The sequence below is a fragment of the Monodon monoceros genome, unplaced genomic scaffold (genome assembly GCF_005190385.1).
Source record: "Monodon monoceros isolate NGI ecotype Baffin Bay Population unplaced genomic scaffold, NGI_Narwhal_1 Super_Scaffold_20, whole genome shotgun sequence".
Classification (NCBI taxonomy): Eukaryota; Metazoa; Chordata; class Mammalia; order Artiodactyla; family Monodontidae; genus Monodon; species Monodon monoceros.
In genome coordinates, this window is record NW_021703777.1 from 73,762,109 (window position 1) to 73,778,255 (window position 16,147).

Genomic DNA, 16,147 nt, shown 5'->3' on the forward strand with positions numbered 1-16,147 from the left:
TTATGGACTCAAGAGTAATGTGTTATGGTTTTCTTTGTTAAATTTCATATAGTTAATTTTAAGCTCTTCTCTCAGTACCTTAGCCCCAACTGTCTGGTTTTACTCACTTACCTAACTTGGAATTTAAGATCATCTTTCATTGAAACCCAAATGCAACTAGTAGAAACACTTGTCTCTTTGATTTTTTGCTGTATCCACTACCATACCAATCTTCATGCCTAGATATTTTTCATTGGCCTTTTGGGCAACCTCTACTGTGGTGCTCAGTATTAATAAACTGAGTATAGTAGAAACCTATGCTATCCAAACTCAACTATCCTTTCACTGCTACTCATTCATCTTTTAACTCATCTTTTATGATAACCTATCAAATTCTTTATTGCAACTATTTTAAACATTTTCCAAATTGTGATAAACTGACGATAAGGTCACATATTCTTCCTTTCCCAGAATACATGCTTATTTTCAATGTGATTCTTGTAGGTCCTCTCATCAAGAGGAGGAGTCTATTTCTCTATCCTTTGAAGCTGGGCTTGGCCACGTGGCTTGTTTTGGCCAATGGGATGTTAGCAAACATGAGGCAAGCAGAAGCTTGAAAAGTGTTTGTGCATTGAAGCATGCCTTCTCTTCCTGCTTTTGAAACCCTGTGACTGCCACCATTTGCAGAAGCCTGGTCTAGCCTGAATGATTAGCATCATATGGCCCAGTTGCCTCTGCTGCCCAGGCTGACAGCCTGTCTACCAGTACCCACGTGAGTGAGGCCATTCTAGATCAACCGGCCAACCAGCCTGCCTGCCCAACCTAGATTCATGAGAAAACCCAGCAGAAATCTTCTAAGACAGTCCAGACCAGAAGAACTGCCCAGCTGATACACAGATCCATGAGCTAAATAAATGGTTCTTGGTTTAAGCCTCCAAGTTTTGAAGTGGCTTGTTATGCAGCAAAATCTGGACGATACACATACATTGCAAGCCTCATCTTTCTCATCTTTGTATACCTACAGAACACAGAGCATGGCATACAGCACACACTAAGCAATATCTGCTCAGTGAATTCCTGAATTAAAGGAAAAAAAGCCTCTATCATTACATTCTCTGTGCCACCTCAAAATTTTTCTGCGTCGTACTCATTTCTGCTTAAAAACTAAGGGATATAGATGAAAACCAATAATGCTAAAGGTTTTTAAATAAGTATGCATTTCAATTAGGTTAGATAACACTAATTGTCAACATAGAACCCACATGTCAGAAGGTGGCTTGTCAGTCCATCGTGGTACACCACAATTCTTAAATATTCATGTTTTCACTTGTGCTGGTTGCACAATATACATTTATGTACAGGCTTGTTTTCTCTGCTTCTGCTTCTCAGATGACAGGGAGCATGTGCAGGAACGCTTGGTGACTGCTGTTGGCCCAGCAGCTGCCACACTGCTCTTCTGCCTGGTAAGGAATGTGAAAATGCCATGCAAGCCTAGGGTATAACCTTATGAATGAATCTGCAGTTATGCTTACCAAGGCCATGCCTATGTGTAGACATAGGAGGCATCACACTCCAAGTTTTTGTTTTGGGGTTGTAGCATTCTACAGTATTCAAAGTCTTCAGTCCATCTCTTCCTCCAACCACATACAGTTTGTCATCTAACACTGCAACGCCGAACTGCAGCCTCCTCCCATTCATATTGGCTACAGGAGTCCACATATTTGTACGGAGATCATATTTTTCAATGCTTGTTGCTCCTTAATAGTGATAGATAGAAGTTAGGCAAATAAAAAGCTCACCATGCTTGAGTGTTTTATGAAATTAGACATATAAAAGTATATTATTAGCAGTGACAGTAATACATTTAATAAATTACAATAAGCCCCTGCATGAGCTCATCCTTGCTTGTATCTCTGTCCTCATCTCCTACTATTCTCTAGTACCAGAGTACACCTGGCTCTGGTACTAAGAGGTCAAATGAGAAAGGATTATCTGTAAAAGGGGGCTGAGTAGCAACAGCCAGAAGTGGGAGGAAAGCAGGGTAGTTTAGCACCGTGGACGCCAAAGTAAAAAAGTGTATAGCTGCTGAGAGTATCAAGTAAGATGAAGACTAAAAAGTATGACTGGATTTAGCTGCATGGAGGTCACTGATGACTTCAGGCAGGGTCCCTTGTTTGAGCAGTTGAGACGTGATTGAGAGGTGAGGAAATGGAGACAGTGAGCATAGACGATTCCTCTAAGAAGTTTGGCTACAAAAAGGAAGAGAGAGATAAGAATTACTCAGTGGAGGGAGGTTTCGTTTTGTTTTGCTTTTAAAAGTGGAAAAACTTGAGTCAATGGGAAGGATCTAGTTGTGGGGAAGGAAGCTGAAAATACAGGAGATGAAAGGATCCTCATTAATGGTGGGAGGTTCCTGAAGAGGCAGGAAAGGGCAGTATCAGGGCACAGTGGAGGGGCTTTGATAGGAGGAGGGAGAGGATACACACTCCACTGCAACCAGGAAAGACAAGAGCATAAGTGTACATCAAGTGCTTTGGGAGCTATGAGAGTGGAAAGTTTAGGGAATAACTGCTGGACAGTGTATACATTTTTTTAAGAATTAGAAGAGCCAAGGAACTCTTTTGTTCTCTTTATGAGGTAAGAAGAGTGGAATTAAGAAAAAAAAAGACCCACTCCTCTAAAACAAACAAACACCCAACCCCCAGGTATGAAGAGTTCAATTAGTATCTACTTTACTTCTGTCTTCTAAGCTTCTAATACAACATGTTATCAGTGCTATTCTTACAAAATTACAATCAAGACAAACATTTATTCTAAAGTATTTGCTACAATTAGGTCACCAGAGCACAGACGCTATTGATATCTCCTAAAATTTAGAAACAGTTTTGCCATATACATATATGGCAAGAAACCTTTGAAGGTTTATATATATGTGTGTGTGTATATATAAAATATATTTTTCTTATATATTTGAGTTTTATTATTTTTTATTTACTTTACAAAATTTTAAGTTATTTGCAATAAATACCAAGTCTCTTTCCATCTTTGCCTTCTCAGTGGCATATAATAGACTCCACTGTATACAGTAGCTGTTCAAAAATATTTTTGAGGACTTCCGTGGTGGCGCAGTAGTTAAGAATCCACCTGCCAATGCAGGGGACATGGGTTCGAGCCCTGGTCCGGGAAGATCCCACATGCCGTGGAGCAACTAAGCCTGCGTGCCACAACTACAGAGCCTGCGCTCTAGAGCCCATGAGACACAACTACTGAGCCTGTGTGCTGCAACTACTGAAGCCCGTGTGCCTAGAGCCTGTGCTCCGCAACAAGAGAAGCCACCGTGGGCTTCCCTGGTGGCACAGTGGTTGAGAGTCCACCTGCCGATGTGGGGGACACAGGTTCGTGCCCCGGTCTGGGAAGATCCCACATGCTGCGGAGCGGCTGGGCCCGTGAGCCGTGGCCGCTGAGCCTATGCTTCCAGAGCCTGTGCTCTGCAACGGGAAAGGCCACAACAGTGAGAGGCCCATGTACCGCCAAAAAAAAAAAAAAAAAAGATGATGTGGTACATATATACAATGGCATACTACTCAGCCATAAAAAAGAACGAAATAATGCCATCTGCAGCAACATGGATGGACCTAGAGATTGTCATACTGAGTAAAGTAAGTCAGACAGAGAAAGACAAATATTGTATGACATCACTTATATGTGGAATCTTCAAAAATGGTACAAATGAACTTACTTACAAAACAGAAACAGAGTTACAGATGTAGAAAACAATCTTATGGTTAACAGGGTGAAAAGGGGAGAGGGATAAATTGGGAGATTGGGACTGATATATACACACTACTATATATAAAATAGATAACTAATAAGGACCTACTGTATAGCACAGGGAACTCTACTCAATACTCTGTAATGAGTATTACTCTTTTCTCTATATGGGAAAAGAATCTATAAAAAGAGTGGATATATGTATATGTATAGATGAATCACTCTGCTGTATACCTGAAACTAACATAACATTGTAAATCAACTATACTTCAATAAAAATTTTTAAAATATTCATTTTTCCATTCCTTCAAATAAAAGATTATTTAATACCTTTTGTTGAATCCATTCCTCCAACTGCAAATAATGTACCAACAGTTGACTTCCTAGGTTTTGTCCGAGGACTCTGTAACATGGGCCGTCTCTCTGGTAGTAGGTGATACTTCATTGCTTCCATAATTAGTTTCTGACATTGTATATCATCTCGAAAAAGTGCATTATTTTCCATGTCTGCTAGGAACTAGAAGAAATAGTATGTGTATTGAATGACCAATAAAATAGTAAGGTTGAAAGAATAAACTAGTTCACAAATGGAAATGATCTCATTAAAAAAAAAATCCAAGGGACTTTCCTGGTGGTCCAGTGGTAAAGAATCTGCCTTCCAATGTAGGGAACATGGGTTCAATTCCTGGTCGGGGAACTAAGATCCCATATGCCATGGGGCAACTAAGCCCACGTGCCACAACTACTGAGCTTGCGTGAGCCTCGACTAGAGAGCCTGCATGCCGCAAACTACAGAGCCCACGTACCCTGGAGCCCACGCGACACAACTAGAGAGAAGCCTGCGCACCACAAGGAAAGATCCTGCATGCCTCAACGAAGATCCTGTGCGCCGCAACTAAGGCCCAATACAGCCAAAAAAATTAAAAAAAAAAAAAAAAAAGATAAAGCAAAAAGTTAAAAAAGAATCCAAGTCTGGACATCTATTTTTAACTAAAATATTCAACATTTACAAAATTTACATTTTACATTTCATTGAAAAACAGAAACTGAGGAGAAGTGGTATGCTTTAAAATCTTAATAGTGCTTATCTCTGGGTAGTGGGGAAACTGGTGTTTTAAATAATCTTTCTTTGTATGTTTCTATATTTTCCAGATTGTCTAAAATAAATCATTTTACTCTTTAAGTTAGAAATAGTTTTAACTGAAGAATAATAAGTAGGAGTTGACTAACTAGACTGCATTTAACTGACCTCTCTAAAGAATGTTCAACCAGCAAGCAACAGCAAAAACAAAACTTTCCAATTCTTTTAAGGGGCAAAGAACTCCAAATGGTGATTTATTCTAAATGAATTAAAATTCCTTGTACTTCACTGAATCCTATTTTTTTACCTATGTAATTTTATGTAAATGCATAAATATGGTCATACCCTGCCTTTTAAAAAATTATTTTTTTCCTTTTTCTACTTGGTTCTCCATCCCCCTCCCTGCCCCTTTATTGCCTTATTTCTTTCATTTAGGATATTGAGCCATATGAAATTAATTTTTAAACAGAAGATGAGTTGAGAAATATTTTTTCTTCCAAATGAATAGCTAGTTCTGTACCGGCACCACTTACTAAATAATTCCCTCCATTTCCAACTGAATTGAACTTTGGTCATAAATAGTCTCAGGATATATGAGATCTGCTCTTTAATCCTCTAATCTATTTGTCTATTCCTTTTCTAATACTATATTTTATTAGAGCATCTTTATGGCATTTCCTGCTTATATGATATAAATCTACCCTCACTATTCATTTTCACAGTTTTCTTGGCCTTTTTTTTTTTTTTTATAGCGGTACGCAGGCCTCTGACTGTTGTGGCCTCTCCCGTTGCGGAGCACAGGTTCCGGACGCGCAGGTTCAGCGGCCATGGCTCACGGGCCCAGCCGCTCCGCGGCATGTGGGATCTTCCCGGACCGGGGCACGAACCCGTGTCCCCTGCATCGGCAGGCGGACTCTCAATCACTGCGCCACCAGGGAAGCCCTTGACTATTCTTGAGTCTTTACTTTCCATATAAACTTAAGACAGATTTATCTAATTCCCCTTTGCCATCTTGATCCTGTTGGCATTCTAATATGAACTGCATTCAATTTATTAATTTTGGGAGAATTTACATTTTTATGATGCTAAGTCTTTTTGTTCAAGATGCCTTTCCACTGTTTATAGCTTTCTTTATATAGGTACTATTATGCCTTTTTAAATTAGATATGCTAATTTTATATTAAATGTATTAAATAATATATTAAATATATTTTTAAATTTTTTATTGCTATTGGAAATAGATTTTGAATTTCCACTTTACATATCTTTTGTCATTGTATACTTGTATCATAACCTACAACTTTACCACATTCCCTTATCAAACTCTAGCTATTAGGCATGTAATCATAATAATCACCAAATAGGGATAGTTACATCTTTTTCTAATATGTATGCCAATTATTTCATTTTTATTTTATTATGGTAGTTGCTAAAACCTTCAAAGCAATGTTAAATAATTACGGTGATATAGAGTATCCATTTTTCTGGTTTAAATTGATATGTTTTTAGTGTTTCACTATTTAAGATAATAGTTACTATAGCATTTAGTAATCCATCTTTATTATAGATAGGTTGTTTTCTTCTCTCCCTATTTTACTTTAGAGTTTTAAAATTAAGAATGGTTGCTAATTTTTTCCAGTATCTTTTATACATCTATTAATATGATCATATGGCTTTTTCTCCTTGAAGTTACTGATATAATTACCTTGACAGATTTCCTAATACTCAACCATTCTTGTATTCCTAGAAAAAGACCTTCCTGGTCATAGTGTTTCATCCTTTTGATACACTGTAGGATTGTATTTGATAATATAAGGTATACTTTATATATTTTATAATTCACCATTTCAAGTATACAATTCAATGATTTTCAGTAAATTTACCACGTTGCGCAACCATTATCATAAAACAGTTTTGGAACATTTTCATTACCCTGATTAGATCCCGCATGTCTGTTTACTGTTAATCTCTGTTCCTATCTCCTCTTCCAAGCACTAATCTGTCTCTGTAGATTTGCCCTTAGATGTTTCGTATAAAGAGAATCATACAATATGTGGTCTCTTGTATCTTGCTTTTTTCATTTAGCGTGTTTTTGAGGTTAATCAATGTGTAGCATGTATCACTACTTCATTTGTTCTTACTGTTGAATAATAATTCATTGTATGGCTACATCACATTTTGTCTATCCATTCACCAGTTGATGGACACTTATATTGTTTCCAGTTTTGGGCTATTAGGAATAAAGCTGCTAAGAACATTTGTGTGCAAGTCTTTATGTGGATATATGTTTTCATTTCTCTTGGGTATATACCTAGGAGTAGAATTGCTGGGTCATGTCATAAACTTATGTTAACTTTTTAAGAAAGTGTCAAACTGTTTTCCAAGGTGGCTGCACTATTTATATTCACACCAGCAATCTATGAGGGTTCCTGTTTCTCCACATTCTCACCAACAATTATTACTATCTTCTCTTTTTAGCCACTTGAGTGGGTGGGAAATGCAGTTTTACTTTGCATCGCCTTAATGGCTAATGATGTTGAGAGTATGTTCATATTTTGATAATGGAAGAGAAGGAAGAGTCTCTAACAAAAGTCACTGTAAAATAGTTTGTGGCATTTGGAAACTGAGAACGGCATGCTAAAGACAAAAAAGCCAAATTAAGACCTAAGTCTCAGGACCTAAGCCAGAGTATAAATTCTGGTATTAATTATTCTATATTATTCTGTGCACACAAAATACAGTTATACTTGCTAGAGAAGCCATTAATGAATATGCATTGAGTTGGTTCATTTAGATTCATCTTAGTGTTTATATTACTTTGGTTATATATAATTGCTTTAGTCCTTTGAAAAAAAAATAAATGTGAAAAAATTATAGAAAGTAAAGTCTTGTAAGACTCAATAGTTACTGCAATATGAAGCAAAATATATTTCTTAGCATGCTGACATTATAATTTTTGAACAAATGGAATTAATTATATTTAAGTAGAGAGATGAAAATAATGGAAGAAAATATGAATCCATTAATCTAAGTATCAGATTAATCAAATAGAAGGTACCAGATATCATTTGGAAAATCATTCAGAAGGCACTGATAAAGCACTACAAAATACAGACTCTCATATACTCTTCATTTTAGGTGAATACTATGTACCTTCTCTGCCATAAAAGAATGGCAAATTATTAAAATGGAAACATTTAGAAAATAGAAGAAACATTTTCCATTTGTAAATTTTTATCTTCACTCACATACTTGTTCACTATATGACTATTTCACTAAAACTGTCCCTTCAACTACTACTAAGAGTGAAAAACAGAATGTGAATGATTTATGAACTCTACAGCCTTTAAAAGTTTTTTTTTACAAACTTGCAAAAAAAGTTTTTACAAAACTTGTAAAATAAAATACTAAATATAAATACTGACTCGTTTTATATTTCTGAATTTTAGTAAAAAACAATAATGAGAATTGAGAACAGAATAGTGGAGACCAAGACACTTGTAATACAGGGTAAACATTGGGAACATTAAGAATTTAGGTGCCAAAATCTTTAAAATAATGTCCTAATGCAGTTGACCCTTGAACAACGTGGATACAAAACACACAGGTCCACTTACACACAGATATTTTTCAGTAGTAAATACCACGGTATTACACAGTCCACTGGTTGAATCCACAGATATAGAGGAACCTCAGATATGGAGGTTATACGTTATACACAGATTAATCCCCATGCTGTTCGAGGGCCAGCTGTATTTCTATACACATTATTTAAAATGGGATCAAACAGAAAAGTCTGAAATGCTTTCGAAGGTAAAATAAAACTACACACACGCTTGTCTTCTGGATTATTCAGAGTTTAAAAAAAAAAGCCACACTAAAATGATCATTTGGATGAGGATTACAATGATATATATGATTTCCTATATCATTTTAAGGAGACACTACAATAAAATTACTATATGTCAGTTGAACTCTTTCTAGTTAGGGTAAATAGAATGTTTCTTATCAACGGAGTAGGGTAAAACCTCATTGAAAAAGGAATTATTTCACAAAAGTAAATTCATTAGGTAACTGGATCTAATGTCAATTAAAAAATTAGTCATTTATTTGATAGGCACTAGACTTCTTTTGTTTTCATTTTTCACTTTTGTTTTTATTGAAATATAATTGACAGAGAACATATTAGTTTCACGTGTACAACATAATGATTTGAGATATATATATATATATATATGAAAATGATCACCACAATAAGTCTAGTTAACATCCACCCCCACAGAGTTACAATTTTCTGGTGTGTGATGAGAACTTTTAAGATCTTAGCAACTTCATCCTTTTCCTATCTTTTAAAATAAAACATTCAGAATACAATCCAACATTTTCTTGATGATTTCAGAGTCTACTTCAATACTTCATCACTTGACAACTCTAAGTCTGCAAACTTGCCCTTTACTTTTAGCAAGGGAGAAAAAAAAACCCTGCTAGTATCTCTAAATGCCATAATGGTGCAACAGAGTATTACCACTGCAGAAAAGAAAAACAGTGCTCCAAGAGGTGTTATTAACTTGTTTAAATTATACAGAGCAATGTGGCTTCCATCACAACTACTCATCAAGCTAAGACAGTGGTTCTCAAACTTGAGTGGGCATCAGATGCACCTGAGGGCTTATTAAAACACAGCTGGCTTGTGTTTTAATAACCACCCCCAGAGTTTCAGATTCAGTAGGTGTAGACTGGGGGCCTAATAATTTTCATTTTAAACAATTACCCATGTGGTGCTGATCCTATAGTTGGGGATCACACTTTGAGAACCATTGGGCTAATCCAGTGGTTTTTCCATCCTTATCTGTCTTCTCTGTAGCATCTGATGATGTTAAAATTTCCTCCTTCCCTGGTGGTGCAGTGGTTAAGAATCCGCCTGTCAATTCAGGGGACACGGGTTCGATCCCTGGTCTGGGAAAATCCCACATGCCACGGAGCAACTAAGCCCGTGCGTCACAACTACTGAGCCTGCGCTCTAGAGCCCGCGAGCCACAACTACTGAAGCCTGCGGGCCTAGAGCCCGTGCTCTGCAACAACAGAAGCCACCGCAATGAGAAGCCCATGCACTGCAACGAAAAGTAGCCCCCTCTCGCCGCAACTAAAGAAAGCCCACGTGGCAAAGGAGACCCAAAGCAGCCCCCCTGCAAAAAAAATTTCCTCCTTCTAGAACTTGCAATCTCTTTTTAATGGAACTACAGGTATTTAGGCAGCTTTGGGACTACCACTAAATATTAGTAATTCTTAGGGTTCCACCCCTAGTACCCTCATGTTCTCTTTGATCAGTGTCACTCTCTTCCCCTTGGCTTCAACAACATAAATAAGTAGTTTTCAAAACTTCTTAGACTCTAAGAGGGTTCAAGGTGTCAAGAAGCTCTGGGAACATGGTTCTTCTACTTTCTTCCCCACCTTCAAAATCAGCTCTTCATCCTGTATTCTGTCTTAATCAACAGCACCTTCATCAACCTAGTTGCACAAATCAGAATTATTCTGGACCCTTCTTTTTTTTTCTTTTTTACCCCACACCATTCAGTTGGTCATTAAGTTGCATCAATTCTACCTTCTAAATAGCTCTTGATTCTGGTAATTAATTTCTCTACCTCCACTTCCAGAAAGTGATTAATTCACTGGTCTGAATCCAATAGCCTTCCTAGTGTATTTCTACTTTGACTCCTCCAATCCATTCTCTGCAATGCAGTTATAGGATCTTTCTAAACTAAAAGGATAATTATGCCATTCCCTACTTAAAACCCTTTAGTGCTTCCTCACTGCTTTTAGGATAAAATTCAAACACCTTGGCATGACTGAGTTCCTTCACGATCCGGTCTGTTTACCTCTCCAGACTCATCTCTCAACATTGCCCTTTTATTTCTGTACTCTAGCCATGCAAGCTATCTTCAAATTCCAGAACACGATATATGTGCTCATGGCTCTATAACTAGAACCCCTTCTTCCTTGGGCTATCATGCCCATTCTTTTGGGTGGCGAACTCAGCCTGCAAACTGACTGACACTTCAGAGGTTCTCCTAGCTTCCCCACCATCGGTCTGGGTGGGCCACTCCAATTATTTTCATAATACCGTGTTTACGTATAGATCACAGCCTTCATCTCATTATATTGTAATTACTGATTTATTTTTTATTTATTTATTTTTTTGTGGTATGCGGGCCTCTCACTGTTGTGGCCTCTCCCGTTGCGAAGCACAGGCTCCGGACGTGCAGGCTCAGCGGCCATGGCTTACGGGCCCAGACGCTCCGCAACATGTGGGATCTTCCCGGACCGGGGCACGAACCCGTGTCCCCTGCATCGGCAGGCGGACTCTCAACCACTGCGCAACCAGAGAAGCCCTGATTTATTTTTTAATCTATTTCTTCCTCCACCTGATGTCCCTCCCCCCACCTCGCAAATTTACACAAAGTACATTCAAAAGGCAGAATAGTTCAGTGGAAAAGGCATAGAACTTTATTTGGGTTCAAGTCCTACCTCTGTCTCATAACTCTAATATATGTTAGCCAAGTAACAAAGCCAAAGAAAACTACAACGCAGAAGGGATTTATGCAATCACTTTGCGATTTTGCGCATATGGTTTTACTTTTTTGGTCTGTTACTTCATTTGTACAACAGGTGTTAGACTAAATGTTCTCCAAAGTGCCTTTCAACTCTAAGATCTTATGGCTATGATTATCAGCAGTATCCTGGATAAAAGAAATTTTAAAGATCTCTTAGAGTCATGCAAATATAGTATCATAAACATTTGAAGCTACAGGACTGAAGTAAATTGTCAGGTTACTTAATTGCACAGATTCTTTTCAAAGTCCACTAGGATTTTTCAGATTTTATTTTCTTTCATTTAGAAAAGGATAAGAAAAAAATTCTGTTGTATATCAGCAAAAATAGTCCTCTCATCTTTAAATCTGATTTTAAGAGAAATGTTTTATGATGTTATTGTTCCTGAATTGTCACCAGTTCGTGTAGTTTCACTCCTATGAATTCAAACAATATTCTATCTGTGAAGAGAGGTCTTTCTTATAAAGCAGCAGCACTGATTTTTGTTTTATAAGGTAGAGAACAAACAGTAACTTTTGCTCACAACAGATGGAAATAATATATAATGCTCAAGATAAATACAAATAAAATTAAACTCATGGCACTTTAAACAATAACAACAAAAAATCTGATCTCAAGCAGTAACAACTCATTCTTTCTTTACTTTCAAGGACTCTATTTAAGGCCTCAAAATAAGTAGCAAAGTATGCAGAGGAAATTTTTGTATATTCCAGCTGAAACTGTAAAAAGGGGAAACTATGCATGTAAATACGTTACTGATTGCTTTGACTATACCAACTAGATATCTCAATTCTAAAATAATGGTAATAATTATACTAATATTATTTATAACACATTTTATTTCACAGAGCACTTTTCTGATCCTCATTAAAATCCTGTGAGATAGAAAGGATGTTATCTCCACTTGACAGATGAAGAAACCGAGGTAAGTGAATTTGCCAAGTCACAGAGTTTTAGGATGTCAGAGCCAGAACTATTAACATGTTATTAATTTATATACCATCAGAATCCAGCATTTAGTGGATACTTAATAAATGTGTGGCAAATGAATTAATCTAAATTTTCTGGTTCCTAGAGTCCAGTGTTTCTTTCATTAGCAGCTTTATTAATTCTTCAGTTGCTAGGATAGGTCTGCAGTTGCTAGGATAGGTCTGCAGCTGAGTCAAATAAAATTACTAACCTCAAAGCAACAATGTTACTTAATGGATGCAATTTAGATAGACCTTCTGGGTTGAAAACAAACAGAATTTTATTTTTGCTATCTTTTCACCTTAACATTTCATAGGGATATATATAAAATAACCATATTGAATAGAATAAATAAGCTCATATTAATGTAATTAATAGATAAGCTCATATTAATGTAATTAGCATAAAGTGAATACAGTAGTCCCTCAGTATTCTGGGGACAGGGGGTTGGTTGCAGGATTTGTGTGGATACAACATTTCACCTCAAATATGTAGTATTTGCAGATAACATCTACACAGTCTCCTGTATACTTTAAATCATCTCTGGATTACCTACAATACCAAATACAATGCAAATGCTATGTAAATAGTTGTAAATGCAACGTAAATGTTATGTAATAGTTGCTGGTACAGGACAGCTTCAAGTTTTGCATTTTGGAATTTTCTGGAATTTTTAAAAAAATATTTTCAATCTACACTTCGCTGAAATTGAGATGTGGAGCCCACAGATGTGGAAGGCTGACTACTCAAAGTTGCAGCAACTACTGTTGTTGAAATTATGACATTGATTTTAAATAATCAAAAATAGTTTACCTGTGGCGCAAGGAGAGGTAGCCTAATATAAGCCAAAAGTTTACTGAGATCTTTCCGTCTCTCTTCCAAATCATGACGGACCCAAGTAAGAAGTGCATTCAATATTGTCTCCTCACTAGGAATGTTCATGTCATCACTGGCCAAGAGCTTTGCAATTTCACTGGCTGGTAATAACACAAACTCCTGGTTTCGAATTACTTCCATGAAATGTTCCTAGAGGGAAAAAGAGCATATAATTGATATTGTTTCTTCTGTCCATCACAGTTTAAAAGAAACTAAACATTTTTTAATTAGATGCCAAAACACAGTTTATACTTCAGCCCTTCCTTACAATGTATTATTGCGTGCAAGGGAAAAAACACAGAAGAAAATAACATTTAAACTGTAATTATGTTGTTGAAATTCTTATTTCTATGTAAGTAGAATTAAAGCTTTGTATCATTTATTACAATTAAAAAATAAATTTGGGATTTTTAGGCATTGCTTTGCTCAAGTTAGGGAATAGTTTTGGCCAGTCTTTCAAAGGAAGATAGAAAAAAATGACATAGACACTTTGTATGATTAACATCAAAAGTGAGTTTAGATTTGTGGTGCAGAAGATTTTGGCCAAGAGGGGAGCGATATACCTGGGTGAGAATGAAGTTATTTCTCTTACCCAGAAATGGCCTCTAGGGTGGCTAAATTTCCCAAGACCATTCTGAACCACGGAAGTCTTCTCAGACTGCCTGGGAAGAGAATGTGTCCTTAGAGCTATCCATGAGCCAAACTGGCCTTTAAAAGTATTTTAATATTATTTATAAGACCACCAAGGATTTTAGGTCTGATTTGAAAACTTTAATCTCTTCTTACCTGATTTATGTACAAAGTTCTTTTGGTCTCATAGGAAAAACAGCCAAAACAAAAATGTTGACCTACAGTACACTGGGACTCCAGGGCCTTAGACCGAAGATGACTCAGTTCTGGCTACATTCTAGAATCAGCCTCTTTATAATTTGAAATGGAAGATAAAAATACCCTTAGATAACTTTTACTAGGCTATTATGCTAAACAATCTAAAGAGAAAAGAAATAGTCTTCTGTTGTAAAAGGTTACAAGTCTTAATGCATGGGCTGCTTACACAGTTATAATACAAACGCAAATGCTACAAGTATTGTCCCTTAATGTTTTTCTTATGCTTCTTAACGTACTATGGCTGTCTCAGCATACAGTTTTAATAAAAAAAGCTAAGGCTGTTTAAATCAGAGCTATTTAAAAATAGCTCAAGATACTTAAATTAGAGCTAGAGATAAGGACTATCAACAATTATCTTCTATATTAAGATGAGAATTGTATTTTCCATATAGCATCCAGTAACCCAAGTTAGGTACTGATCTAAGATATATCTTGGGTTGACATTTCACTCCTTTCCAAGAAATTCTTAAGAGGAAAACCATACATGAATAATTAACTACATTCAATTGCCTCAATTCATCATGATTTGTTAAAGATGCCCAAATGAATCTATTTTAATATGACTGATTATCATTTTTCAGAAATATATTTTAACAAAACCTCAGGGCTGGAATGGCTTCAAGCAAACTGTACTACTCAATTGTATAGCGACATTATAAAATGATTTGGTAACACACAGCAAGAGCTATAAAAATGTTGAAGCTCTCAACTCGTAGTTATACCACAAGTAGTTTAATCCTTAGTAAATAATTCACAAGAGGGGGAAGAAAAAGCTGATGCTTCTCTAATGGTGCTTCTTTGTATTATTATTTATAATAGTAAAAAAAATGGGAAATAGCTTAAATGTCCAGCTCTAGGGGGTTGTAACTCAATTGGCTATTTTTCAGGCATTAACAATTTTAGGGACAAAGACCACATAGATAAATGGAAAGATATTTATTATATAATGTTAGATGAGATTCTGAAATCAAAATAATATACATTTCTAATTGTTCAAAAGTATAGTGTATAGCACTGTCAGCAGTTATAAAACACTTGCCATACTTTCAAATGGAATTAATTTCATTTTATCAATGAGAAAAAGATTATATAAATATTCATTTAATTAATAGTTTATTTGTTGATATATCTATTTCAGAACAATGCCCATGCCATTCTGGTATAATTTGTATTAAGTGAAAATGGAGTTTTTCAATACCTTACAGAAATACTACTGAACTGAAGGTTAAACATAAAGTGCTTTTCAAAAGTATTAATTTGGTTTTGAAGCAAGTACTTTAGCAAAATTCAATGTTTTTTTACAGGTTTTCTAGAACAAGAAACAAAATTTAAAATTGTAAAATCAAATGTTTGTATTTATTTTATCAATCCACAATGACATTCAATATTTGTAATGACATAACCAGTCTTAAGATTTTTTTTTGTAGAGGTTACATGATGTCTTCCAGGTCACGTTCAGTGGCAGTCAGAACAAGAACAAAAGTTTCCAGATTTCAGGATTACAAGAAGGAACTTTTCATCCTTTTCTATTTGTATTCGTGCAGGATGGGTGAACATCCCAAGTATGTGCACTATTTGCTAATTGTGACAGTTGATTTCACTCTGTGGCATTGTGCTTACTTCATATTTTAAATCCATTTTACGATACAAACAGCTATCATGCTACCAAACACTTGCTAGCATTATGCTCTTTCCTCCTTTGGAATAGTTTTCAAGCACATGAAATAACTGAGGGATTTATTTAAATTGAAGACTGAATTTTGCTATACATTTTGATTCAGTTCCCACAGCAACAACTCAAATCACACAACCTGCCTCTAAATTACTTATTGTTATTAGAATTCAATTTCATGTCTCTGCTGAAACTGAATAATGTTAAATAATGGCCTTGGGGAGAAAAAAACTACCACAACTAACTGGCTATGAAAATAGCTTTATAAACATCGAGCTAATTTAAATTTAATTTATATCTAA

General features: G+C 36.0%; 1 protein-coding gene across 2 annotated transcripts in view; it reads right to left on the minus strand.

Annotated features, from left to right (window-relative positions):
- KLHL5 (kelch like family member 5) overlaps positions 1 to 16,147 on the minus strand; it is a 74,189-nt gene that overhangs the window by 15,271 nt on the left and 42,771 nt on the right. For both annotated transcript variants that reach the window (XM_029235791.1, XM_029235790.1), the window contains 3 exons: positions 13,223 to 13,435; positions 4,081 to 4,267; positions 1,512 to 1,736 (listed from right to left, as the gene is read on the minus strand). In XM_029235791.1, the coding sequence (XP_029091624.1) occupies positions 1,512 to 1,736; positions 4,081 to 4,267; positions 13,223 to 13,435 (625 nt within the window). The remainder of the gene's footprint in view (positions 1 to 1,511; positions 1,737 to 4,080; positions 4,268 to 13,222; positions 13,436 to 16,147) is intronic.